The following is a 26,004-nucleotide window of genomic DNA, read 5'->3' as shown; positions in this document are numbered from 1 at the left end:
TTTCACCGCTTGTCTCCAACGGCCTGACGTCAGGCGCAGGCAGCGTACTAGTCCCTCCTACCTCACTAGCGCAACAAAACCTGTTTGCTTTTATTTGATAGGGCCGCTTATATTTGTTGAAAACAACAATTAAAGTGCAATAAATTCAACAGCGACAAACCAAGCCACTTTTCAATATCAAGTAAGCCTATAAATTAATATTTCTTATTTATTAGGATCTCCATTAGATGACCCCAATGGCGACAGCTAGTCTTACCGGGGTCCAACATATAACGAAAAATACATTACAGACTAAATACTTTACAATTTACATACATTTAAAAACATTAACATGTTGTGTGTGTGCATCTATCAGTTACACATACATGTCAGTACATACAAACAACAAGTAGGTCACATGGGGGAGAGGCGTGCCGTGAGGTATAGCTTAATTTGTTTTTTGAAACCAGGTTTGTTGTTCACTTGCGCTATATAAGATGGAAGGGAGTTCCATGCACTCATGGCTTTGTACAATACAAATAATAGATTTGTCTTGGACAGAGTTTTAGAAATATCCCTGTACCCTGATTTAATGGAATATGATTTCAGTACTGAATACAGTACATCACTACAGTAGATTCCACTGTGAAATGTCAATGACTATATGAATTGGGGGGAAACATTTTTTTTAATTCAAGGAACAATCGATATAGAGGTGTGTGGCCCCACATGCATTTGCACTGCTCAAGGACAGCTATTTGTGTTGAATTTATAGTGGATTTGTTGAATGTGCCTGCATAACATGTCCTGGCTACCTACACCTGCAATGCACTTGCTTGTTCTCTGCATTTGTCTCTGCACTGATCGTCTTTGTTGAGATTCCCTAAAAACATGCCACTTCGATACAGCCACAACCAGAGGTGACTGTTTTGTAACAGGTTAGGAGAATTTACGCAGCAGGTTAGGAGAATTAACGTAGCAGGTTATGATAATTAACGTAGCAGGTTAGAATAATTAGGAAAGGGTCAAGGTTAGCGAAAATGCTCTCTTTGTAACACCAACTATTGACTGCAAAAAATGTGTATCTCTTATTTCCCATTAGACATACTGTACATCAGACATACAGCGTTGATCTTTTTACTGTGTAGCTTCTGCCACCGTGTGGCTAAAAAAAGCTCCTACACTAACTGAACTGGAAACCTTAAAACAACTTGTCAGTCTGCTGCTGCTTCCAGATACAAGGTGATGAAGACCCACGCACCTCTTCCTTCCCTGTGCACGCGCACACACACACACACACACACACACACACACACACACACACACACACACACACACACACACACACATTTGTGGAGATATTATTACTTCAGCCATTAGGATTCTATCCATATAAAAATGAAAATAAATTAACAAGGCACCGGTAAACGTGTCGTTCCCACGAATGATGCAGCGCCCCCCCCCTTGGGCCAATTGAGATATTGTGTGTGACTAACAATTCTGTTAATTACTATAAACTCCTGCATTGGGCCAATCGGTGTAATTTTGTAAATGCCAGATCTCTATGGCAAAACGCACCATTAATCCACGTTTTGTCAAAAATCGGGCCAGTGCTGTCTGAGATATAGCGTTTGACGAACATACGAATTTACAGACGGAGACAGATCCACAGTCCCTTCCCCAATTTCATCGTGGAGAACAATAAAATACACAATAATGGAGTTATATACAGGGAGTACCAGTACCAGATTAATATGCAGAGGTATGAGGTACAGTAAACATGTAATCCCCCACGAATAATGCAGCACCCCCCCTTGGGCCAATCAATGTAATATTGTAAATTACGGATCTATATGGCAAGACGCATCATTCGCCAAAGTTTCATACAAATCGGGCCAGTGGTGTCTGAGATGTTGCGTGTGACTAACGTACGTACAGTTGATTACTATAGCGCCTCCCTTGGGCCAATCAGTGTAATTTTGTAAATGCTGGATCTCTACGGCTAGACGCATCATTAACCCAAGTTTCTCAAAATCGGGTAAGTGGTGTCTGAGATATCATGTGGGTTAGCTAGACTCACATCCCTGAGCATGTGTGCCACATTTCAGCGCTCTGAGTCAAACAGATCAAGAGATAAACATGTGCCGTTGTAGCACCACTGTGTAGTCGATATGAGTGTGTTTGCATATGTTGAGTCTTGACAGTGTCTGCAACATGTGCAACAAATTGTGTTACAATATGAATATCCTTGACTGATTGATGTATATGCATTTATGTGCCAGACCATTAACAGGTGAATGTTTATTGGTCAATAGTGACCATGTTGTTTTAGGTACTAGTCTGGAAAATATTGCATTAAGAGACCTTTGTCCATAAAAGCCACATATAAAGTTTCATGCAGATCGGCCATTCAGTGCCAGCAGAGTAGCATTTTAAGTGTCTTTCACAAAATTCGAAATTTGTTCCTTGTGAGGAGAGGGATCTATGTACCGAATTTCATGACTAGGTCAAATGGGGTGAGGAGCGTGACCTTCAAAATGTGCATTTTCAATCTCTTGTTATAACCACCATCTGGCCAATCAGAGTAATTTTGTAAATGCCGGCTCTCTATGGCAAGACTCATTATTCACCCAAATTTCGTCCAAATCGGCCCAGTGTTTTCTGAGAAATCGCATGTGATTAAGGTATGAATGAACATATAAACGAAATGATGTAGACAGATCCACAGTCCCCTCCCCGATTTAATCGTGGGGGACAATTAATATTAATGTAAAAATGACAGGAAACCATGCCGAGAAAGCATGTGTAATTTGTTGCAAACGGATTAAAAATGTACACAGCACACCCAAATTATGAAAAACAGCACTCAAATCTCCCGTTATTCTCTACTGCCTCTCTTTGGCCTGAAGAGGCATTTCTTCCAGAACTCTGTGGGCTCTTCTACCGTGACGTCACTGGCAGATATGTCATGGCGTCTGTGGGGCTGAAGCTGGAGCTGGAGCTGCAATTAAGCTAGCTAAAAGCTGTCGACAGTGTGTAAATCGAAATGGAGAAAAATGCAAACCTGCATCGAGATGTTGGAGGAAGTACTCTATGTGCTACTATTGCAGGAGAAATGTGCGATATTAAAACAGTTGGCGGAATGAAGGGAGCCACCGATACGTGCAAGATTAGTGAGCATTCTCTCAGTACTTTGGTTAGTTGTACTACTAGCTCCAGTAGTGCCCCTAGCACTGCTAGTAATGCTATCTCCAGTGTTGAGAAATTAGATATGGCAGATATGATCGAGTCTCTCCCGGTGCAAGAGAAGAACATTCAATCGAGTGGTTGGTCGGAGACATTGTCCTCTGGATCTGAAGATCATTTGAGTAACGGGATGGGATATGGCACGCAGCTGGCTACAGGAAATAGCGAGGGTGCCACCTCAAAGTTAGTAAACAACAAAACGGATAGCGAGCCCTCCTCGATGGGGTCAAGGATTACAGATGGTCAAGCTGAGGTGTTGGGTTGTGAGTCAGTTGAACTAGTGATGCTGGCAAAACCGACACACCTATGTCCGGACAAAAGAAATACGGGAAACGTTAAATGTGGAGTTGCGATTGACAAAACCATATGCGAGGGTTTGCGGAGTGGGAGTGACCCGTGCATCGCGGCAGAATCTAGGAGCGTCGACTCACTTGAGTCTTTCTCGAACCTTAACTCCTGTCCCAGTTTCGATCTCAACAGTGAAGGGGTGGAGGACAAGGGGTTGGCAATAACACTACAGAGCGAGTATGGGGCTGATGGAACTAAGATCCCGTGTACCAAGGACCGGGGCGCTGGCCAGTCCATATACCACATCAAGTGGATCAAGTGGAAGGAGGAAAACACACCTATCATTACACAGAACGAGAACGGTCCATGCCCATTGCTGGCAATTATGAATGTCCTATTGCTGGCATGGAAGGTAAATGACTGACATCATAACCAGACCTCTGAGACAAGTTTACATGTGGTGTGCATGATGCCATTTGGAACATTTCCACATCTATTATTTGTCAATGCTAAATTACTAATAGAGAAGTACATTTGAAACTGGTCATCATAACTACGCTATCTAATGTATTATCAGTATAAAATAAAATTGAATGATCAGTTGTAAAATAAACTATTGTCACCTGCCAGAATATAGAATACCATGAAAAGTTGAAGATTCATAAATAACATTCCTTCATTTGGGGAGAATTTAAGTTAAAGTTCAAATTATACCACTCATATGCACTCATCTTTATTTTCTCTTAATACGTAATTATTGTAATTTTGGGATGGAGGTTGTTGACAGGTCACATTGACCAATTATACCATAGACCCAACCCAGTTGTTTATATTTTCCCCATGCTGCGGCCTTGGCAGCTCAGTCCCTCTCTTATAAGTAGTCTCTGAGAGCTTCCAATTGAGTCATTTTTATATCTTCTGGTTTCATTTACATCATAAAGATAACGTTTAATTACTGTCAGTGACGGTTGGTTGGCAGGCAGTGGAGATTCTGATTCAGTATGTGGCTTCACAACTTAAACTGCAGCTCTGTGTCTCAGGTGTCTGAAATCTTCCCTAAAACCTCACTACCTACTGTGAAAATGTGTGACATAAAAGTGACTGTAAACAGAATTCTTTGCTTCAAACGCCTGTGTGTGTGCTGACAGTCGTGCAACGGCTGACAGTGCACTTCTGGTGACTTTAAACACAGCTTTCCACTTCCCAGGTGTGGGTGGATTTACTGTGAACCATAATCATGGGGGAGGGAGATGCCTGTCAGCCAGGTTCTATTGGCCTGGCTAACTTTAGTCATGTTGCTTGGTTTGTTAAATAATGTATGTGGTTCCATTACAGGTGAAGATGCCACCAATGATGGAGATCATAACTGCTGAACAGTTGATGGAATATCTTGGTGAGTATAAGTGAGAATCTGTTTACCAAACCAAAGACCCGAATGTCATTTAAATCAGTGACCTGTTCTTTAGTTGCCCTCCTGGAGGGTGAAGTGTACCGTTTATTCCCGGTCTCTAGTATTTCTCTAAGTTTACGGACGGTTGTGACCTGTATTTTAAACCTGATAAAAATACAAGCCACCTTGACAGTGCTCAAAGGCAATGGACAATACTGTATTTTTCTTTCGTTTTGTACCTGCCTAGAAGGGCCATGTCACAAAATGCTAGTCTGGCTGTAAATTTAGTACACCAGTGCAGTGGAGTATTGAGCTGTAGTAGAAACTAGCCTGGGAAGTGCAATGTGACCTTACTGACAGAGTACTGGAGGGCTGTAATTATGTCCTACTGCCTGAGAAGGCATTACTGTATGAATAATCACAGGACCTGCCTCACTGCCTGCCTGGCCCCTCAGTCTTATTTTACTAATTTCCTCGCCTCCCTTCAGTAGACTGGATTTGCTGCCTCCTAGCTTTAAGATAAATTGCTATATAATATGGATTTCATATGATTTAAGCAATGGCACACAGTAATTGCATAGCTGCTGTGAAATCACCCATATGCCAATATTACCTGAGTTTTCCTTCTAAATAAAATAAATCTCCACTTAATTTTTAGCCAGTGAATACAATGGGTGCGTTCGTAAATTCACTCTAGAGTGTCAGTGTTCTCTGGGCCGTTTGTAAATTCAGAGCGTTGTCAGATTGCACACTTTGGCCGACGAGTAGGGTTGATCCAAGCGTTCAGAACCGCAGCGAAGCACCCAAGCTAAATTACTAAAGTTGGCTAGCTTGCTAGCTTCTTCCAGACACAAATAAGAGGGCACCTCCCTCTGAACATTTTACTCTCCCTAGCAGAGCTGGTTAGTGTTTTCATGTTATCAGGAGGGTTAGGGACTTCATCTGTGTCACTGTTAACAATTTAATAAAAAGTTTTAGCCAATGTTTATTTACAACTGTCCTAACAACCGAGTTTAGTGCGTTCGTAAATTCATCAATTATTCTTGACACTTTCAAACTAGAGTGCTTTGAAATCGGAGTAGATTGCCAGGTTGAATTTACGAACGCACCCAATAAATGAATTGGATTTACAGTATTTTGGAAGGTTCTGTAATAAATTCAATACTCTACCTGGGTCATTATACGCATTCTGGTTGTCACCTAGCTGCTAGACCTGCCCTCAGAAGAGTGCATATGGACTTGTATACCCATTAGTGATATGCCTGGAGTCCCCACAGATGGGGTGGGTGGGTTTAGGGTCATAAAATATTGTATGGAGGAAAGGCAGGTTGAATAAAGAGAAACAATGCATAAAAAAATCCATAAATGTATAATTCTTGTGCAATTCATATCTATAGACTACATTGAGGTTTTCCTGTCATTATTTATAACTGGCGTTAGTGTGTAGCCTAACTGTAGCGCCCTAAATACACGCCAATTGCCAAATACATTTGGGTACTTGGGCAGAAAAAGTTTTTAAAAATTGTTCCACTGAGGCAAAAAGGACAATGTCGGAGTTTAATTCAATAGTAGAAAAGCTGCGAAATGGAGAGTTGATGTTTGGGGGAAATGTAGAGAAGTGGTAAAAGAGGATGATATCAGTTCTGGCTATGTCATGTGTGATGATTCCACAGTCTCAAGACGTGGAATTCAAAATGGCACATCAAAGGAACTGTACTGTTCAGATGGGTTAAATGAAATAGTAGCCTACCTGAAATCTGGACTGACTGTAGGTCTATAACCTCTCACATCGCCTAATATAATATTAACTCTAGCAGAATTAAGCATTTCTTGCAGTAAAATTATACACCAAATATACATTTTGAAAGTTGAACAGACGTGGAGAAATATTATTTCTTTCTTTCAGCATCTTGAGAGAATGAATGCGTGGTTATGGACCATCTATAAAGATAGCGGTGCTATCTTTATCAGCATCATAAAAGTGTAAAATAGGACAAATGTAAGCCATCACCTTATCTTTATTATTATTATTATTATTATTATCTTATTATTTAAACCACATAAAATATGCATCCAAGCCCAGACTGAGATCTTATCAAAAACATGTTGTGTCGTTTTAACAGCTTTTAATTTCCTTAACCAGTGAAACTGATGTCATTTGGACATTTTGCATGTCAAATCTTTCATGTTATTTTAAAAGTTATTCAATTTTCTCCTTGGTCCCTAAACGTATTTGCTGTGTCAGAGAAGCAGAGATGAAATAGGAAAGAAAACACACTTTAACAATTTCAACTATACTGAACAAAAATATAAACTCAACATGCAACAATTTCAATGATTTTACTGAGTTACAGTTCATATAAGGAAATCAGTCAATGGAAATAAATTCATTAGGCCCTAATCTATGGATTTCACATGACTGGGCAGGGGGCGCAGCCATGGGTGGGCCTGGGAGGGCAGGCCCACAGGGGAGCCAGGCCCAGCCAATCAGAATGAGTTTTTCCCCATAAAACAGCTTTATTACAGAAAGAAATACTCCTCAGTTTCATCAGCCGTCTGGGTGGCTGGTCTCAGACGATCCCGCAGGTGAAGAAGCCGGATGTGGATGTCCTGGGCTGGCGCGTTTACACGTGGTCTGCGGTTGTGAGGCCGGTTGGACGTACTGCCAAATTCTCTAAAACAAGCGGCAGAGAATGGTAGAGAAAATTAACATTACATTCTATGGCAACAGCTCTGGTGGATATCGCTGTAGTCAGCATGCCAATTGCACGTTGTGGCGTTGTGTGACAAAACTGTACATTTTAGAGTGGCCTTTTATTGTCCCCAGCACAAGGTTCACCTGCGTAATGATCATGCTGTTTATTCAGCTTCTTGATATGCCACACCTGTCTAGTGGATGGATTATCTCGGCAAGGGAGAAATTCTCACTAACAGGGATATAAACAAATTTTAGGGAAATAAGCTTTTTGTGCGTATGGAACATTTCTGGGATCTTTTATTTCAGCTCATGAAACATGGGACCAACACATTACATATTTTTGTTCAGTATAGATTGAAACATTAATACTATTGATTTCTAACATTATTCTGGTGAACAAAGGTTTATTTAGTCTTCTAGGATAAGAAGTAATAACAGAAGAGAAGCCTCCTGTATCTAATTATAGACAAGTTGAATAACATAGGCCTGCTTATAATTTCCAACATTTTGGTAGGCTATCTAAAAATGCCTGTCAAAAATGTTTTCCATCTCCGACTGTACAATGCATTTTCTATGTTTGTGGGTCGGGTGAGGGCTTCAGATTTTCATCAGCGGTTGCGGATGAGTTATTAGCAATTGCGGGCGGGTGCAGATGAACAAACAGCTCACCCGCGCATCGCTAATACCCATGTGAGGTCAGGTGGTAAGGTCCAGTATAGATTGACCAGGAGGACTGAAGAATCCCTGTGGACCAAGCCCTGCTAACGTCAGGGAAACAGGAGCTGTGTTCTTTCTCCATGTGTGGCACGCTGACCCCACTGCCTCCCTCCATAGCTGGGTGCTGTTATGATGTAGAACCAGGGGTGTCCTGTTACTAAAGGCATTCTCATCTAAGCTATAGAGAAAAAAATCACTGTCACTATAGCCAAGCCCTCTTTTCATGGCAGTGGTCAGTTTGGCTTCAATTTTACAAGCTCTATAATTCTTTGACTGGTGCTATGACTAGTGTCCCGTTTTGAGTGTGTTCTAGCTAAATGCATCATATAATGACTGTTAGGCGTCAATAACATCTCTAACTATAAGAGAAATGGAGCCACCAGCTGTCATGTTCTGAGAGACGCCAGAAGTCCTGAAATGTATCCACATTAGTCATGCCATGGGAGTTGTTTACTTTCATATGATCATTTGGGGGTTCGGTATAGAGGTCAGTTTGTACCAAAAGACTCCTGACTGTTTGTGCTACATTGTCCTACATTCTGCATGTGATTAGCAGATTCAACTGGTTTTGATTTAATCTGTATTAGTCATTATGGGCCAAGACACAGACTGTCGTTAATTTATGGGTAAGGATATTTATCACCATGGTTTAATTACAGTTTACACTGTAGTGCTTCTTTGGGGGACAGATTAGTTAGTTAGCTACCAAGTTAGAATATAACAGCAAAATGTGATTGGGAAACAGAGGAATGATTCTTCATTGTCAGGAAATATATTTTTGATGTCAGTCATGGGGAATGTTCATTAGATTTCTCAGTTTGCTGCTTCTCTTCAAGTATTTTTCATTAGGCCTAACTCAAATGTTGACTTGACTTCTCATTAGTGTGTTTTGTACCAGGGGTAATAATGATTGTAAGCAATAACGTTGTTACCTTTTGGTTAATGTTACTTTTTTTGGATGCATTGGCTAGGAAAATGTCATTTAGAATTAGTAATTGTCTGTTGTTGAACTCTGTTAATGGGATAGCCTTATGTTTCCTCCCCACAGAATCTGCCTCTGTGAGTCCATAGCGCTTGGTGTCCGTGACTGATTAATGCATGCAATTCAATTCCAATTGGAGTTTGGTTCATTTTGCTGGAAGAAAAAGTATCATCTACAGTGTGTGCATTTCATTATCAGACTACGTTATGACCAGGCAAATCTAATTTGACCTTCTCCAAATACTTTTTTTATAAGAGAGGAGGAAAGCAAGAAACTGTAAACTACCCTGCTGGTCAACTGACATGAAACCCTGAGAGAGGAGACCATTCAGACTGACCCAAAGCATTAGCACATTGAGCGACATAGTTGCCCATCTTTAGATATTTTAGAGGTAGCCTAGTGTGTGGGTCTGATGGAACACAGAACTCACTCCAACCCCATAGCTCTATGTTCAATACCAGTAAGAAGCCACAGAGAGGCCTTTACCCCCTCTCCCACCCACTCAGGGCCCTCTCCCTCACTGTGCCGCAGATGGAATCCCCTGATTGCTCCCTCTGTCTGCCTCTCTGCACCTTGCTCATCTGCTCCTACAGATACCCATGGTTGATTCCAAGTTCTCAGTGTAAAAACATTCCCTGTCTCTTTCGAGTACCCTGACTCAGTGAGCACTTCAACCATTCTGCAAATCACAGGTGACAAACGGTAATGAAGCACAGCGTTTTCATTTCATGCAACTCCTGTTTTTCTGACTGTGTCGTTAGATTTCCTCGGAGGAATGCTCATGGTTGTAGCCATCCCTCTTCTGTACATTGCCGACCTTTAACTGCGTTATGCAGGCTGTGTGTGCGCGTATCATCCCAGATATGCCTCTGAGTCATCTCTGCTCTTCTTTCACAAGTGCCCATAAATTGCGGCTCTGTGTTTGTGGAGACGGCTTTGTCTTTACTCCAGCTAGTGGCTGAGAGCTCATAATGAATGGTTTGGTCCCTGGTCAAACCGTTCATCTTGTGTAATGTCCAGGAACAGGCAGATAGGCCTGTCTCCTAGCCTCACCATTGCACTTCATTACGCACAGTTATTGTTTTATGCCCAGACAAAAAAATAATGGCTTGTGAAAAAGAGCTGCTCACAAAGAGCCCCATTTAACGTGGGCTGATTCAGATGCTGTATTAATAACTACTGTGAGGCCCATAAGGGCAGAAGTGGAGGAGATGTATGTTGTATTAAAGAGGCTGCTGGTTGATGTTGGGATTTAGTACTCTGTGGAGCATGCCAGTGAATCATCAACAGCAGCAGTTGAGGCCCAGGCAGGGAGAGCACAGTCTAGAGTCAGCTGGCAGGGAACGGGGCAGGCGGAGGGAGGTAGGGGGGGTATGGCCGGGGGTTCCCTGGGCATAGAAATGTCAGAGTCAGTTGACTGGCCTCAGCTGGGTGCATTCATGGCCAGGGCTGAGGAAGCCTGTGTCTGAGGAGAGGAAATGGAGATTGAATCAGAGTAGCTCCCTGGCTCTCAAATACACTGACTACTGGCTCACTTTGTTAAAGTAAGAAAGCAATCGTTGGGTTATCAGGAAAAAGAAGGCCTATTTATTTATTTTTTTCAGATATAAAAGTCTCACAGAATCATTATCTTGTAACATCAAATATCTTGCGAGTGGGTATGTTTTCGACAGCTGGACACTGCCGCTGTGTGTTGCTCAGAGAGGGGAGGGTGGAGTTGGGTGCAATGTTAATGGGTGGATGACAGGTGCACTGTGATTAGCACCACAGGGCTCTTCACAAGGCTCTCCCTGCCTGCCCCAGTGGCTGCTCTTCCTAGGTCCTACACAAAGCCCTTAACACCTCTCTAGCGGCTCCCCACTGGCCAGGGCTCGACTGACCCTGCATGCCTGGCCGAGCCCTTCCTGGAAAAACAGCTGGACAGCGCTTAACACTCAACGTCCCGCTTCTCACTGAAGATTAGACACTTCTTATGGAATCAGAACGTAGTCGATAATATCACCTCTTCACATGGGATTGACGTAAGCATGCGGTCCGTAAGCCTTGTGATGTCACTGGTGAGCGGGCAGGGCTCTACCCTGATGATATTTTCTCTCTCAGCTCCCCTGTGTCTATGGTTGCTTTAATTAGCCTGTATCCCCAGGTCCTCTGATGTTGCTTCCTCTCTCCCTCGCTCTCGCTCCCCTGCAGGAGACTACATCCTCGATGCCAAGCCGAAAGAGATCTCTGAAGCCCAGCGGCTAAACTATGAGCAGGTAAGGACTGTTGTTGCTTAAACACAATCAATAAGGGCAGTTATTCACTGATCATACGCATGTCTGCCGATCCATCTCTCTTTGTGTCTGTCTGTGGCTCATGTTGGCGAATCAGACAGGCATGCAGGATGAGTGAGGAGGCTGAGAGGGAGAGGCAGGCAGGCTCTAGGCTGTTGGGTACCTCCCTCTTCCGCTTAGATCTCTGATGGCAGAGCAGCAGCCAAAAAGCAAAGCCGCAGCATCACACTATTAACTCGCACCACGCCAGGGGGGCTCACTTGTTCTCACTTCCCAGCCTAAAATATCCCTGCCTGCCGTTTAGTGACTGCAGTTCTTCTATCCAAAAATATATCATATTCTAATGGGCAACGATGTAATGCTAAGATGAGTATTTATACAGTCATGTGCATCTGCGTCAGTGCATTTGCACAACATTTGCATTGGGAATGAATCTCCAGAAAAATAGCAATGAATGTATATTTATGTAAGATGAAAATAAGCGGCGTGATGATTATGGTTATATGGAAAACTGCCCCAGAGCTGCTTTTAGCCCCTATATAGGTTACATAAGCCGTGTCTTGCCAGGCCTATGGCACAGCACGGGTCATGAGGGGCAGATCATGTCTCTTCACATCGCTGTGGGAGGGTGCTCAGGCATGCATGGCTGAGTTCAGATCGAGGCCAGTGCTGGGGCTCTGAGTGGTTCACATGGCCTGGCAGGGATGGCTTTCCCATCCACGCTCCCATCCACGCTCCCATCCACGCTCCCATCCACGCTCTCATCCCTGCTGCCTGCCTGGAATGTGGGAAGGGCACGACCTCTCTCCTCTTCCTCTCCTCCTCTCCACTCTGCTGTGGCAAAGAACCAGCACATTTGTGAATGTTATTCTCTTCACGGACGTCATCGCTCGGGAAGGAGAGAAGTAATGTGTGCGTGTGTACATACCAGAGTCTGGATTACTGTCCGAGGAGAATGTTCTGACTGCTGTACAGTTGTAGCTCTCCAAGCTCCTGGTACGTTGTGTGAATTTAAGCTGAAAAAACTAGCAACGCTCAAATGAAATGGTGTTGGACTCATTGTAATTATGGTGGTCTAATCTTGGACTATGGTCCAGAACACCAGGCTCTGTAGCGTGTGTACTGTGTGTGTCCGTGTGTGGATAGGCCATGTGGTGGAGTTTAGGGCAGGCTCTGTGCAGTTAGCTGGGGCAGAAACAGTTGTTGGTTCCTGTTAGATTTGGCTGTGTAAGCCCTGCCTCAACACGGCAGGAGAGCACTCGACCAGGAACGGAAGGAGCCTCACACCATGAATAGAGATAGGGTAGAGAGAGAGTTAGGGAGGCTGTCTTTCACTAGGGAGTCTTTAGCATGCCAATGTGCATGCCAAACCAAAATATAATACATTTGTAAAAGATTCAAAAATAAATATATATATCTATATATAATCTTGTTCTTGCCTTTGTTTGATATTGTCTGCTGCATATTTGAATAGTCAAGCTCCTTTTATGATTTTGAAGAGCGTTGAACAAGTTCATAACAGAGTTCTATTTATAAACTCTGGCTTCAAACCATCATCTGTCGGAGGAGGATATGAGGATTAAAATAGCGATAGCTTGGCTGTTGTTAAACAGTAACTCAGCGACTGGAGAGCTTAGTGAAGGTTTATTCTGTAAAGACTGGTCATGGTAATGTTCCCATGATAAAGGACACTCCTGAGAGTTTGCACGCTGTAGCACTATTCACTTGACAGCGTTTTTGTGGTTATATGATATAGAATATTCTATTTTATTGAGATAGAGATGCTCCTAAAAATAATGTAGCAGGATGGGAGTGTGTTGCTGTATATATACATGATTGTGGATTTTAAGAGTGCACAGTTGTAGACTAAAATGCAGACTTAAAAACTGACGTAGGCTACCTAATAAAGTTTTGTGCCAGATCTCCATAAAACTCGGGGAGCTGTCCAGTGTGCCTTTGACATGAAAACTGAAGCAAAGCTCTTGCCTGTGTCTTTCAATCAGTCTATCAGTCAGCCTCGTGGTCCTATCACCCTGATTTGCCAGCGGATGGAGGTCTGGAGTCACTCCCCAGTCCCCAGTGGAAGCAGAGTGTGTGTGTGTGAGACCAGCTGGTTTGAGCTGGTGGATGAGCGTGGTCGTGTGTGTGTGTGTGTGGCTCTGCCACAGGGTTGTGGGAATTAAATATTGATCTGGCTCCCAGCCTGCTAGTGGAACATGTGACAGGAAGGCCGGCCTGTTTATCCAATCAGTCTCCCTCTTCCGTAAAAGCTGGAGTGGAACCATTGAATACTGGCCTGCATTGTCCAGTGACCACGGAATAGTCTATTGTACATCATCACATGCAAATACCACAGGCTCTGTGTGGATCCCATATTCAGCACAGAATTTATGATTAGTGTGGTTAGGGTGGCATTACTTAATGTAGTCTGGTCATCATCTGTAGTCTGTGAGCGGCTAGAGCCGAGTGGAGCGGGGCTTGGTCACACAGCAGGAGGGTGTGGGTGTGCAGAGCAGGCAGCATGTTGGGCAGAGCGGGAGCAGTGGGCGAGCACGTTCCTGATCTCTTACTGTGCTGCCAGCTTCGCCACCCACCAGACAGACGCAGTGCCCACACAGTTGTGTGTGCACTTGTCAGTGTGTGTGTTTTTGCTTGTAGGCACATTTTGTATACACAGCGCTGACTCACGTTTGACTTGTGCTTTAGCACCTGTCCTCAAGAATACAAGTAGGAAAACAAGGAGGATAAAGCAGAGAGAATCCTTGCTGTGTGTCTCAATGATAGACTACATGACCCCAAAAAATGTTGAGACCATTATTCCTCCTCCACCAAACTTTACAGTTGGCACTATGCATTGGGGCAGGCAGAGTTCTCATGGCATCCGCCAAACCCAGATTTGACTGTCGGACTGGTGAAGATGGTGAAGCATTATTCATCACTCCAGAGAATGCGTTTCCACTGCTCCAGAATCCAATTGCAGCGAGCTTTACACCACTACAGCCGACGCTTGGCATTGCGCATGGTGATCTTAGGCTTGTGTGCGGCTGCTCGGCCATGGAAACCCATTTCATGAAGCTCCCTGCGAACAGTTCTTGTGCTGATGTTGCTTCCAGAGGCAGTTTGGAACTCGGTAGTGAGTGTTGCAACAGAGGACAGACAATTCTGTGAGCTTGTTTGGCCTACCACTTCGCGGCTGAGGTGTTGTTGCTCCTAAACGTTTCCAGGGCAGAAATTTGACGAACTGACTTGTTGGAAAGGTGGCATCCTATGACGTTGAAAGTCACTGAGCTCTTCAGTAAGGCCTTTCTACTGCCAATGTTTGTCTATGGAGATTGCATGGCTGTGCTCGATTTTATACACCTGTCAGCAATAGGTGTGGCTGAAATAGCCTAATCCACTCATTTGAAGCGGTGTCCACATAATTTTGTGTATATATAGTGTAAACAGCAAAGCACTGTGGAAGTGGATGAAGCCCCCCCTGCTTAGTGAAGCGCTAATCAGTAGCTCTCAGGGGGTTCATCTGATGTCATGTGACTGAAGCCCTCTGCCCTTGGAGTGGAGCAGCTGCATGGTCTGTTACATGGACCATACTAATCCTCCCCACAACTGTCCACAGGAGTCCTAATCCACACACACACACACACACACACACACACACACACACACACACACACACAGATCGTCCAGCGAAAGGCTTTTCAACGAGCCACACCGCTAAGTACGAAAGCTGGAGAATCTCCCTGCTTTTGGCGATTTATTTTCCCTCTTATTGACAGGTTATCCTCTTAGAAAATTAAGAAAACACACACAAAGCCACCCATTCTCACCTCTCTGTGCGTGTGTGGGGTGGGGGGACAGCTGCAGAAGGCTCCCTGTGACAGACGGTCATCAAAATTGTTAAACGGTTTTAAAAGCAATTCTAATAAATGCAACAGTTGGACAATGGATGAAGGATTGAGGATTGACTGAATTATAGCACATTAAACATTTTACTGGCATGGAAAAATAATGAATGGAGTTCAGGGATTTTGTTGGGAATTCAGGTGTTTGTTTTTGGGGGGGGGAGTGCACTCATATACACATTTTATAGTGGTATCAGGTATTTCTTTTATATTTTGTGTTAAAATAAAGAAAATGTGTATGTGCAACATTTTACAGAAATACAATGGGTGTATTTGCATAAATGAAAACATTAACATAAAGGGGTGGAACCGGGCTGCAACAACAAACACTTCCTCTGTCTAGGACTCTAGGTCTACCTGCACTGTCTAGGACTCTAGGTCCAACTGCAATCACCTGCTCTGTCTAGGTCTACCTGCACTCACCTGTGCTGTCTAGACTGCCTTATTAATGACTGTTGTTGTCACGTTCTGTTGCATAATTCAACAATTGTGCCAATAGCAGGATACCCTCAACACGTTTGGCTCTAGATTACACCTATCTATACATACTTTGAATTGTTTGCGAGTTCAGACATAATATCACTGTAATCCGACTGTTCATTTTCGGAAGTTGCTTTCATTTCAATAATTTAATTTGTCAACATTTCAACTGTAGCAATTTATTACTTTTTTCAATTCCACAAAAAATGTGCACCAATCTTTCTTCTCTTTCTTGTGTTGAAATGATGTGTTACATCCCCGAAGAAGCATTAGTGTTCTTATAGATGCAACTGAAAGACTATGTATTCCATTCAGCTTATTTCAGACGTTACTGGGGTGTGTTTGACAGGTCATTACAAACATTTCCGCGGACATAACATTAACGGGAAAAAACGACAGGCACAAGGAAATGTATGATGAAGTCACAGAAGTAAAGTGAAAGCAATAAATCCAGCGAGATTCAAGTTACAAGTGGATTTCGCGTCCCTCAAACACAGGAAATAGATGGCTGAAAAAGACAGATCCTCAGGTGGGCGGGGCATGCGCGTTGCTACAGACGGGTCTTGTTAGTCTTTTGTGTGTCTGAGTGGCGAACGACAGGAGGGCGTGATGAGTACGGTAGACAGGAAGTTCCTTGGTCGGAACACTTTCTGATTTGTACAGTTTGTATACTTAACTGATAGTTCAAACTAGCAGGTTTCTGTGGGTGAGTCTGCTGTTTTTCTAGCTGTAACTGCTGTAGTATGTGACAGTAGTTGGTTCACTGTCCTCAACATTTCTTCCAATGTCAAATCTTATTTCAATGCCGTAGTCAAAAATAATTCTACAAAGACTAACAGCCCTGGCTAAAAACCTTGAAAAGGAACATGACTTTCTATTTGTTGTCCCCCAGAATATGAGTGATGCCATGGCGGTGCTGCACAAGCTGCAGACAGGGCTGGATGTCAACGTGAAGTTCACAGGGGTGCGGGTCTTTGAGTACACCCCAGAGTGCATTGTCTTTGACCTGCTGGACATCCCTCTCTACCACGGCTGGCTGGTGGACCTGCAGGTGAGAACCCTTCCCTCTCTGAGCCCCCTTTAAAAGTAGACTGAGCGAGTTGACGTAAATGCAATATCCGCAATAACAGAACGTTGAAGCCTGAGGCTGAACTTCTCTGCTGTTTTGGGCCTGTAGCTACGACGTTGTAGCAGCGTGAAGCAAACCCGTGCACATGCCCAGATACTCTGTGTGACTGTGAGAGCAAAGTATTGCATCGCGCTCAATGCAGTAACTACGGTGCTGCTCACGGCAACGTCATAAGTCTACCTTTAAACCCATGTAGCTATTACTATGATATACAGGCAAATATATTGTTAAAAGTCACCTTGTCCTAGAGAGATTTACATGGTTATCAAAGCATCACGCCAGTGTAAGCCTACACGAAACAAGTGAAGTGTTTCTAAAATCCCCTATGGGAAAAATTAATGGTGGAACAATGATTGGAACCATTTCCCTGTTTGACCACTAGGTTTTATGGGTATTATGACTCATACTGTGGTACTCCTATAGGCGTTTGTCAAATAGACAATAAACCAACTCCACACATTATTTATGAAAAAAATGACTTCAGATTGACTGGTTAGCGTACAGCTCCTCTTGAGTATTTTTCTTTTGAAAACATGACAATACGCTCTTGTCGCTTGTTCTTCACTGCAAAGGAAAACACAACAATGGTTGATGAATGCCCTCTCCTCTTTTATGTTCCCTCCAGATGGGCGACACAGTGAAGGCAGTGGGTAACTGCAGCTACAACCAGCTGGTGGAGAAGATAATCTCCTGCAAACAGTCGGCCAGCAGTGAGCTGGCTGGGGAAGGTGGGTGGACCGACCGACTGGGGGGATGTGTTGCTTGCTTTCTTTCTCGCTGCTGCTTCCTCCCTTCACCCTCCCTTCACCCCCCCTCGACTACACATCCCAGGCTGCTTGATAAGGCCGACATTTCCTCCTATTGCACTGAGCAGATAAACGGAGGCCTGGCCTAAACATTCCTGTGGACGACTGACTTTAGTTGAGCTCTATTCCTTTCCCTCTCTCACGCTGCTCGTATTGCTCACCCAGGGCAGTTCTCCTGTCATAGGCACGTTTTCTTCTGGGCTGAATGTTTTATGCTTTTAGCATCAAGTTTAAGTTTTATTAGTCGTATATATGGGATACGCATGGTATACATCGTCCAACGAAATGCTTACTTGCAGGTTCCTTGACAATGCAACAACAATGAGAAAGAATAAAAGATAACAATACGAACATAAAGTAAATGGCTCAGTAGAATAGAGTAAACATTTTAACATCACACAAATAAATAAATAATGACAGAGTGAGTCAGTTAGCGGGGTGAAGAGCTGCGTCGTCTGTTTCTCCCAACCTCTCCAGTGCTTCTCCACTGTCTTTCTAGTTTCTCCTTGTCTTAGATCATCACCCTGTCTCTCCCTAACTATCACTCAATACAACTCTATCTCTTGCGCTCTCTCGCTCTCTGTGTCTCATTCTATAGGTCAGTGTGTCTATATCCTTGTCTGTTTGTACATCACTTTATATCTCTATCAGTCCATAAGTCTTTGTCTCTATGTCAGCCTATCGGTCATTGTCGGTCTTGTGTGTCTGTCTCTCACTGACTCGCCTTCTCTCTCCTCTCTCTTTCTCCCTCTCTCTTTCTCCCTCTCTCTCTCTGCCTGCAGGCTTTGTAGCTGAGCAGTTTCTGCACAGCACGGCCACCCAGCTGACGTACCACGGCCTGTGTGAGCTCACGTCCACCGTGCAGGAAGGAGAGCTCTGTGTGTTCTTCAGGAACAACCACTTCAGCACCATGATCAAGTTCAAGGTGACTGACCACTCAAGTCATTGACGAGACAATATCCACTGTTTCATGGTTATGACAAATGGGGCCTTGCAGTACTGTTTACTGTGAATGGGTCTTCCTTACTTTCCTCTGCTACAGCGTCCCCAAACCACCGTCCATTATGAACAAAAACAAGTCAAGTCTGCCTTGTCCTCTTAGTAGTGGGAAAGGGTGTTATATAAATTAATTGCATAACGTTACCGAATTCATATCACTCAGTCCCAGATAAACCTTTATTTGAAACGTATTGCTAACTTCCGGATCAGATCACCCCTTTGTATGTATGGTGGGATGTTGACACATGGGGACTTTCTTTCATCCAAGACTTTTCAACCATCTGTTAACAGCTGAGCACTGTTAGTGCATTCCCCTTCTCCCTGTCCTCCCTCTGCCAATAGCTCTCCCCACACCCCAGTCCCAGGTGATGTAATGTTCAGTACACAGGGTTCTGAGGCTGGTGCGAGGGCATAAATACAAATGCCCCTTGGAGCATAGTAGACACGTGATGGGGACCTATTCAGCACCTAGAGAGTCCGAATGCTATCTACAATGGTTTCACCTGCCTTGTGCTCCCTCCCCTTATCACTGCAGCTGGGACAGGCTCTTCCTGTTATCTATAGCGGGGGAAGTGGAGCAGGCCTGTCTGTGAGAGGGAGAGAGTGTGTGTGTAGCACGCATGACCCCAAGATAAATGCTTACCAGTACCAGAGCCCCCCTCATTTAAACAAACACACACACACAGACCCGTTATCCAGGTTGTTATCCACTACAGGAATAAGAGGGTGTGAAAGTGTGTAGATGTGTTTTCTGGCAGTGATAAGAGGTGTGTGAGTGTATAACGTGTGTCTCTGTGTGATCAGGGCCAGCTGTACCTCCTGGTGACAGACCAGGGCTTCCTGACGGAGGAGAAGGTGGTGTGGGAGAGCCTGCACAATGTGGACGGGGATGGCAACTTCTGTGACTCTGAGTTCTGCCTGCGACCCCCGTCAGACCCAGAGACGGTGTACCGCGGACAGCAGGACCAGATAGACCAGGTCAGACCACTAGACCACTACGCCAATTGGGCCCTCTGATCCAGTTCCACTTCATTAATGGGAGCAACGATAAACAATGCTGAACACCCATCTAGCTGACTCATGGCAGCCATTTCGCACTGTTGGGTGCACCACATATCTCTTGCAGAGGATGTATACCATGGAGAACAAGGTGCACAGTCACAGTGCAGTATTACAAACATACTAGGTCAGGGGGAGTCACAATCAGAGTTTACCTGAAGATAAACAGAGTGGATTGTATAAAGGGTACAGCCAGTATTACACATCCCCTCTATCTGGGCTCTGTTTTCCCCGTGGCTTCCTTGCCTGCTCCATCTGCACTCAGCTCTGCTCTAGAGAAGTAGCGGGGAAGAGTTCCTTAATAATAGATGTTCAAAGCTCCTCTGCTCTCCCGTTAACCCGCCCCCCCCCCCCCCCCCCCCCCCAACTCAGGGTTTTAATGTCTGAATGCCTGATCAGGAGATGACCGTGACATGTGGCGCCTCCCTCTGTACTGCTCTGCATCGATTGGCTGTTTAATAATGCATGATGTGGTTTGTGTCCGTTTGTGACGACTGCTGATTGGCTGGCCCGTTAGGCCTGGTGGCAGGGCTGCCCAGCAGCAGGGTCCATATTCACCACCCTCACCCAGTACAAAGAGAGAGGGAGGGATCATCTCTACTCACGCTCTCATCCACCCAGACACTGATGCTTGAGAGGTCATATTATAGCTGACAATTAAGACAGTCTGATGCTGCACTCAGGAAAATATTTGGTTTCACTCTACATGAGGGTTATGAATGAATAAAGAGGTGTGTAGCCCTGACTTTAAAATGGCTGGTGTTTTGTAGCTTACAACTAGGCTTACTTTTTTTTTAAAGTTTTTAAATACTTCAGCTCTTGGCAGTGGCACATCACTCTGGTAACAGTGTAAACACCATGATGTGAAACGCATTGACCTGGTCCTATTCTCTTTCTCTCTTCTTTCTTTCTTTCCTTTCTTTCTTTTTCATTCTTTCTATCTCTCTCTCTTTACCCCCTCTCCTCTCTGTATGCAGGACTACCTGATGGCGTTGTCGCTGCAGCAGGAGCAGCAGTGTCAGGACCTGCAGTGGGAGCAGCTCCCCGAGGGCATCAGTGACCTGGAGCTGGCCAAGAAGCTGCAGGAGGAGGAGGACCGACGAGCCTCCCAGTACTACCAGGAGCAGGCTGCCGCAGCACAAGCACAGGTCAGGGAAGGAGCCTGGGAGGGAGGGAAAGGGGGAAACCTAGTCAGTTGTACAACTGAATGCCTTCACCTGAAATGTGTCTTCCGCATTTAACCCAACCCCTCTGAGCAGCAGGGGAGCTTGTGAGAAGGGGGGAGGGAAGATGCGAGGAGTGGAATTGAATGAGGAATATGATGAGAAAGGTGCGTAGGAAAAATGAGGAATGAGGATGAGAAAAAGGGTAAGGGTTGTCAGTTTATATAGATATAGCAGAGTCAGGGGCTTAGTCAGATAGAAATTAAATATATAGCTGACATTAATCTGTTGTACACAATACATGTTCTGTCTGAATGTATCTGTATGTTCAATGTAATTGTGATGTAATTAAGCTATAATGCACGGCTTAGGTCTGTTCTTTTGGATACAGCCCTTAGCCGTGGCATATTGGCCATGTACCACAAACCCCCGAGGTGCCTTATTGCTATTATAAACTGGTTACCAACGTAATTAGAGCAGTAAAAATAAATGTTTTGTTATACCCGTGGTATACGGTCTGATATAGCACGTCTGTCAGCCAATCAGCATTTAGGGCTCAAACCACCCAGTTTATAATGTTGCTTATTCACCCGCTTGAATGAGCCACAGGTAGGTATTATGGTTGACTCTCCTGTTCCATCCTGTCTGTGTTGTGCAGCAGCCAGCAGAGGGCAGTGACGAAGCAGACAGAGCAGCAGCAGAAGCATCATCAGCAGCAGCAGCAGCATCATCAACAGCAGCTGGAGCCACGCCCAGCCCAGGGAAGCAGCCCTCTGCCGGGGAGCGCAAACCCAAAAAAGAGCCCAAGGATAAAGACAAATGTGTTCTATTGTAACAGAGGATGGTTGTGTGTTTGTGTGAGAGAGAAACAGGGGGGCAGAATTTTTTTTCACATTGACCTGACACCCTACGCACAGCCCCATTTTGAAGAGCGATGAGACGGTGAGGAGTTGCCGTTCCTAAGCCACTGGTGCCTGCCATCCTCTACCCTCAGTGGGCCCGGACAACTGAGGAAGGGACGCTATGACAACTACCACTAATCTTTCGTACAGTTGGCCAAACTTTGTTACAAGTCGCACAGTGCACTATATTTGTGATCTGGGGTTCAGGTTAATGGGGGTGATTTTTATAGCAAAATTTGAAAAATCCCCAAACAGGACGCTGGGAGGGAAAGAATTCAGAATCTGAAATATCTCCTCTCATGACACCAATGTTTTTCAAGGAAATCGTTTTCATTCATTTTCATTATTGCAGTTGATAAGCTTTTTTTTTTTTTTTTTTTTTTTTTTACAGCACGTGTAGATATGCCTGCTTTGATTCAGTTCTGTTTTTGAGCGTTAGACTTTTTACTGAAAACACAACCTTTGTTTGCTGGCTATTGGTTGGTGGGGGTCATTTAGCTCCTTCCAATTGGAGATAATCAAGATTTTGTTCAGAGTCTTATTGGGATAGAGATGAGGTGATAGTGACATCAGTGAGTGTAATATCTAAGCACTCCTGTCTCTTCGCCACGTTAATGGATGCCAAATTACTACTTTAAGTGTGTGTTTGCATGTGTGTTTGTATGCATGTGTGAGAGAGTATTTTAGAGAACTATTTTATTTTGGTATATACTTAAATTGAAAGGGATTCATTTGTTTTTGCCGGTTAGAAATTAATGTAAGACACTGTTGTGACAAGCCTTTTGTATATCTCTCGAACACTACCCACATCCCTGTTCTTCCTGAGAGACCTGGAAGTCGGTGCCATACTCTGGTAAGTGCTGTCTCTACCAACCCTCATCTGCCATTTAAGACTCGCCCTATCCAGATTGGCCTTACCAGAGTATGGCAGTGTTGAATTCATGTGTGTGTGTGTATGGTATTGGTGTCTACAGTGTGTATGTGTGGCTGATATGCTTGGCTGCATTGATTTATGCTCTTAATTTCAATTTGGAAATGACCTAACATCAACAACAAAAAAATGTTACGATGTATATGAGCAGTTGGATTGAAAGATATGCCATGTATTTAATTTCTCATAATTGCTTTATATGATTCACATCCAGTACAGTCTGGACAATCACACAGACAGAACCATGGAGAAACAGGACGGTGCACCTAATTTGACTACTGTCGCTCACTCTTATGCTGTCCCTGAGAGACTTGGCTGGTTATTGGCTGCAGAGGCAGAGCGATAGTAGTATCCTACACTAATAATCTGAAGTGCCCAATGTCACACAGATTTGCCGGCAGTTAAACTGCTGGTCACGCCGTAAAAAGCTGACAGAGATGCTGTCGATATGGGAAGCCTCATGACCTCCTAGTGGAGTTATGTAAGTAGGATTTTCTACTGTAGCCATGTTTGAATCCATGTGCTCCTCCTACAACATCTGACTTTCAGACAAATCGATATACATTGTGTACATACCCAATGCACATTTATGACAGAGCTAGCTAGTAGTTTGCGCCATTGTCCTACTATGGTACTGCCTCCTCCTGAGAGATTTACTGTTTTCTATCTACACATTCCAGCTGGATGCCTTGACTCAAGCCTTGTGTTGTACGTCAGACCTAGAAACACAATATTGGGGAGACTCCTCGCAGTGCTGCTAGTTAAGGGGTCTCCTATTTTTGGCTGTTACATTTTGTTCTCATTGTTCAGAAATGGACAACCCCAGCCTTCAAGGACAAGTCCAGTACTTAGTATTTATTTTTGCCTGGCTACTGGCTGCATCTTGTAGGAGTAGACTACCCTGACTAGTAAGGCTTATCTGCAGGCTAGACTTGAGGACTGGGGTTAGCTCAGCCTGTCTATACGGTCCTCACGAGGCCACACTTACTCTGTATAGAAAATGCCTTACAACATTTACAATATCTTTTATAAGAATAAACGGAAACAGGTGTATTACCAGAATGAGACAATCTGTAGATGTAAAACTAGACATCAGAAATACTCTCAGGCCTTCTCTGAAGGGACATATCCTTGAGTGTCTTTTGTAAATTGTTTGTGTATTAGCTGCCTTGGCAACAGCAATGATTGATAAATACCATTGTAAAGTATTTAATATACCCTGCAGTAACTCCCTCGAATGTGTTGTAATGTAAATGTGTAACATATAGGTATCGGTAACAAATTATTTCAACTTCATATTATCAGGCTGTTCATAATAATTGCTAGTTATGTTCATGGATATAATTCTCTCTCAGAAATGGCATAACACGATGGGTTTCTGAGCTTCTCTCAGGCCTACCTAGTCAAAGGAATTCACTGACTTTACACTAGAATAGGTTTGCCATTTGTAATGAAATTCAAGGCTGCTTTTAGAAAGTGAATTAAACTGCTGCCTCGTTTATGGTCACAATGACTACCCAAAAAGTAATCTGACTGAATAGACAGGACTTAAAGAGAAACACCTATGTTGAAGCGAGCGTGTACATCCTGTTTATGGTATGCTACAGTATATCCTTTACATTGACTACATTGATTTTGTGAAAGGTTGGGGGGGATGGGCGAAGGACCACAAACCAAATTCTTGTTTCTTTCGTAAAATAACATCCATTTTAAAGTTACCGTCACACTGCAGCTTGAATTATACTTGTTAATGTGGTCAACCTTCCCAATGGCCTAAACCCATTTGTAAAGATGTTCAAAAGGCAACTAGTACTGAGTATTGTGATGAGAACCTCAAAGGGCCACTTTATCTAATTACTTTGAGGTTTTTGGGGGAGCAACAAGATGTTTCACGGATGCCTCACACACTTTTTAAAAAACATTTATTGTGCGTAAGCTTGCTTTTGGAGTCATTTACATTGCATTATTTACCAGTATCTAGATATTGTTTTGTGTTTCAGCTTTGATGTTGTTCAAAATAATTGATAAGGATTTTGCTTGTGGAATGTCTCAAGTGAAGATGTTTAAGCCTTGTGATAGTGCTTGGGGGGTAAATACTGTACAGTCTTAACAAGGTAGTCCTCGAACATAGTCATTGTAATTGGTTTTGCACTGTTACATTGATATACACTACTAGGCTGCGTTTGGACAGGCATATTCTTTTGACCAATTAGTGAGAAAAAAGATTAGAATTGGTCTGCCTGTGTAAACGCAACCTAAGAGAAGAGAAAATACCTCATTTTATACAGAATTATAAATTGTGCTATTGTTCTTTGGGTACCTTGTAAAAATGGAATACTGTCTGGAATTGCTAGTCGAATATGAAATGCTCATTTGTTTCTTTGACAAAAGGTATGAAAGGGCTGGTTAAATATTTTGGCTAAAAGTACTGTGTAGCCCCTTTCAATAAAAGTTGATGCAACTTGAACATCAGGTAGCTGTAAACCTGTTAAGGCCATAATTGTTTTGTAGCTTTTCACACTAATAAAGATGCCACGGGCTGGTCATCTAGAGGGAACGGATTTTAAAAGTTAATTTGGCTATTTTGACATTTTATAGAGTGGAGAATATGGTTGTTTCATGAGTAAAATCAGATTCTGGAGCACAGAACATGAATGCAATCCCCCATGTTGATTGAACTTGTTCTGTATAGGTTTCCCTTTGTTCTGTTGATTTAAATGCAATTGGGTTATTCTGATGCATGTAATGCAACAATTGCTTACTAATGACATTCAGTGGAATATAATGTCAATGAGGTATTATGTTATGTTTAACACCTTGTGAATATGAAAAGGTCAATCCTCGTGACGGAAGGTTCAAATGTTGATATACATATGTCCGAATAATGTATAGCCTATCACAGTACCGTTGCAAAATGTAGATGGTGTTTCTTCTGTAACAGAATGCCTTAGACGAGGGACATTCAGCCTGATTATTAAAGTACATGGACAATAAAACGTACGTTCTCTTTTCACAACCATTCAATGTGTGATGTCTTGTATGTGCACTTCATGAGTCAAA

At 43.5% G+C, this 26,004-nt stretch overlaps 1 protein-coding gene across 2 annotated transcripts; it reads left to right on the top strand.

Moving 5' to 3' along the window:
- The first annotated feature begins 2,922 nt into the window (after window positions 1–2,922).
- LOC120024858 (ubiquitin carboxyl-terminal hydrolase MINDY-2-like) lies at window positions 2,923–25,963 on the top strand. Of its 2 annotated transcripts, none has more exons than XM_038969185.1 (9): window positions 2,923–3,925; window positions 4,849–4,906; window positions 11,491–11,555; window positions 16,848–17,006; window positions 17,710–17,812; window positions 18,673–18,815; window positions 19,694–19,867; window positions 20,926–21,096; window positions 21,770–25,963. In XM_038969185.1, the coding sequence occupies exons 1-9, from the start codon at window positions 3,026–3,028 to the stop codon at window positions 21,944–21,946; spliced, it is 1,950 nt and encodes a 649-aa protein (XP_038825113.1). In that variant the 5' UTR covers window positions 2,923–3,025; the 3' UTR covers window positions 21,947–25,963. The 2 variants fall into 2 exon arrangements, with proteins under 2 accessions (XP_038825113.1, XP_038825114.1); XM_038969186.1 differs by having other exon boundaries at window positions 3,026–3,925; window positions 21,773–25,963.
- The last annotated feature ends 41 nt before the right edge of the window (window positions 25,964–26,004 follow it).

Source organism: Salvelinus namaycush, chromosome 30, assembly GCF_016432855.1.
Source record: "Salvelinus namaycush isolate Seneca chromosome 30, SaNama_1.0, whole genome shotgun sequence".
Lineage (NCBI taxonomy): Eukaryota > Metazoa > Chordata > Actinopteri > Salmoniformes > Salmonidae > Salvelinus > Salvelinus namaycush.
Note: the sequence above shows the minus strand (reverse complement) of the source record. Positions and strands in the feature narration are given on the sequence as shown.

Excerpts from the sequence above, each read along its gene's own strand:
- LOC120024858 (XM_038969185.1), top strand. The coding sequence starts at position 3,026 with ATGGAGAAAAATGCAAACCTGCATCGAGATGTTGGAGGAAGTACTCTA. Across the intron at positions 4,907-11,490 it reads ACAGTTGATGGAATATCTTG|GAGACTACATCCTCGATGCC; the intron begins GTGAGTATAAGT and ends GCTCCCCTGCAG. Across the intron at positions 21,097-21,769 it reads CTGCCGCAGCACAAGCACAG|CAGCCAGCAGAGGGCAGTGA; the intron begins GTCAGGGAAGGA and ends TGTGTTGTGCAG.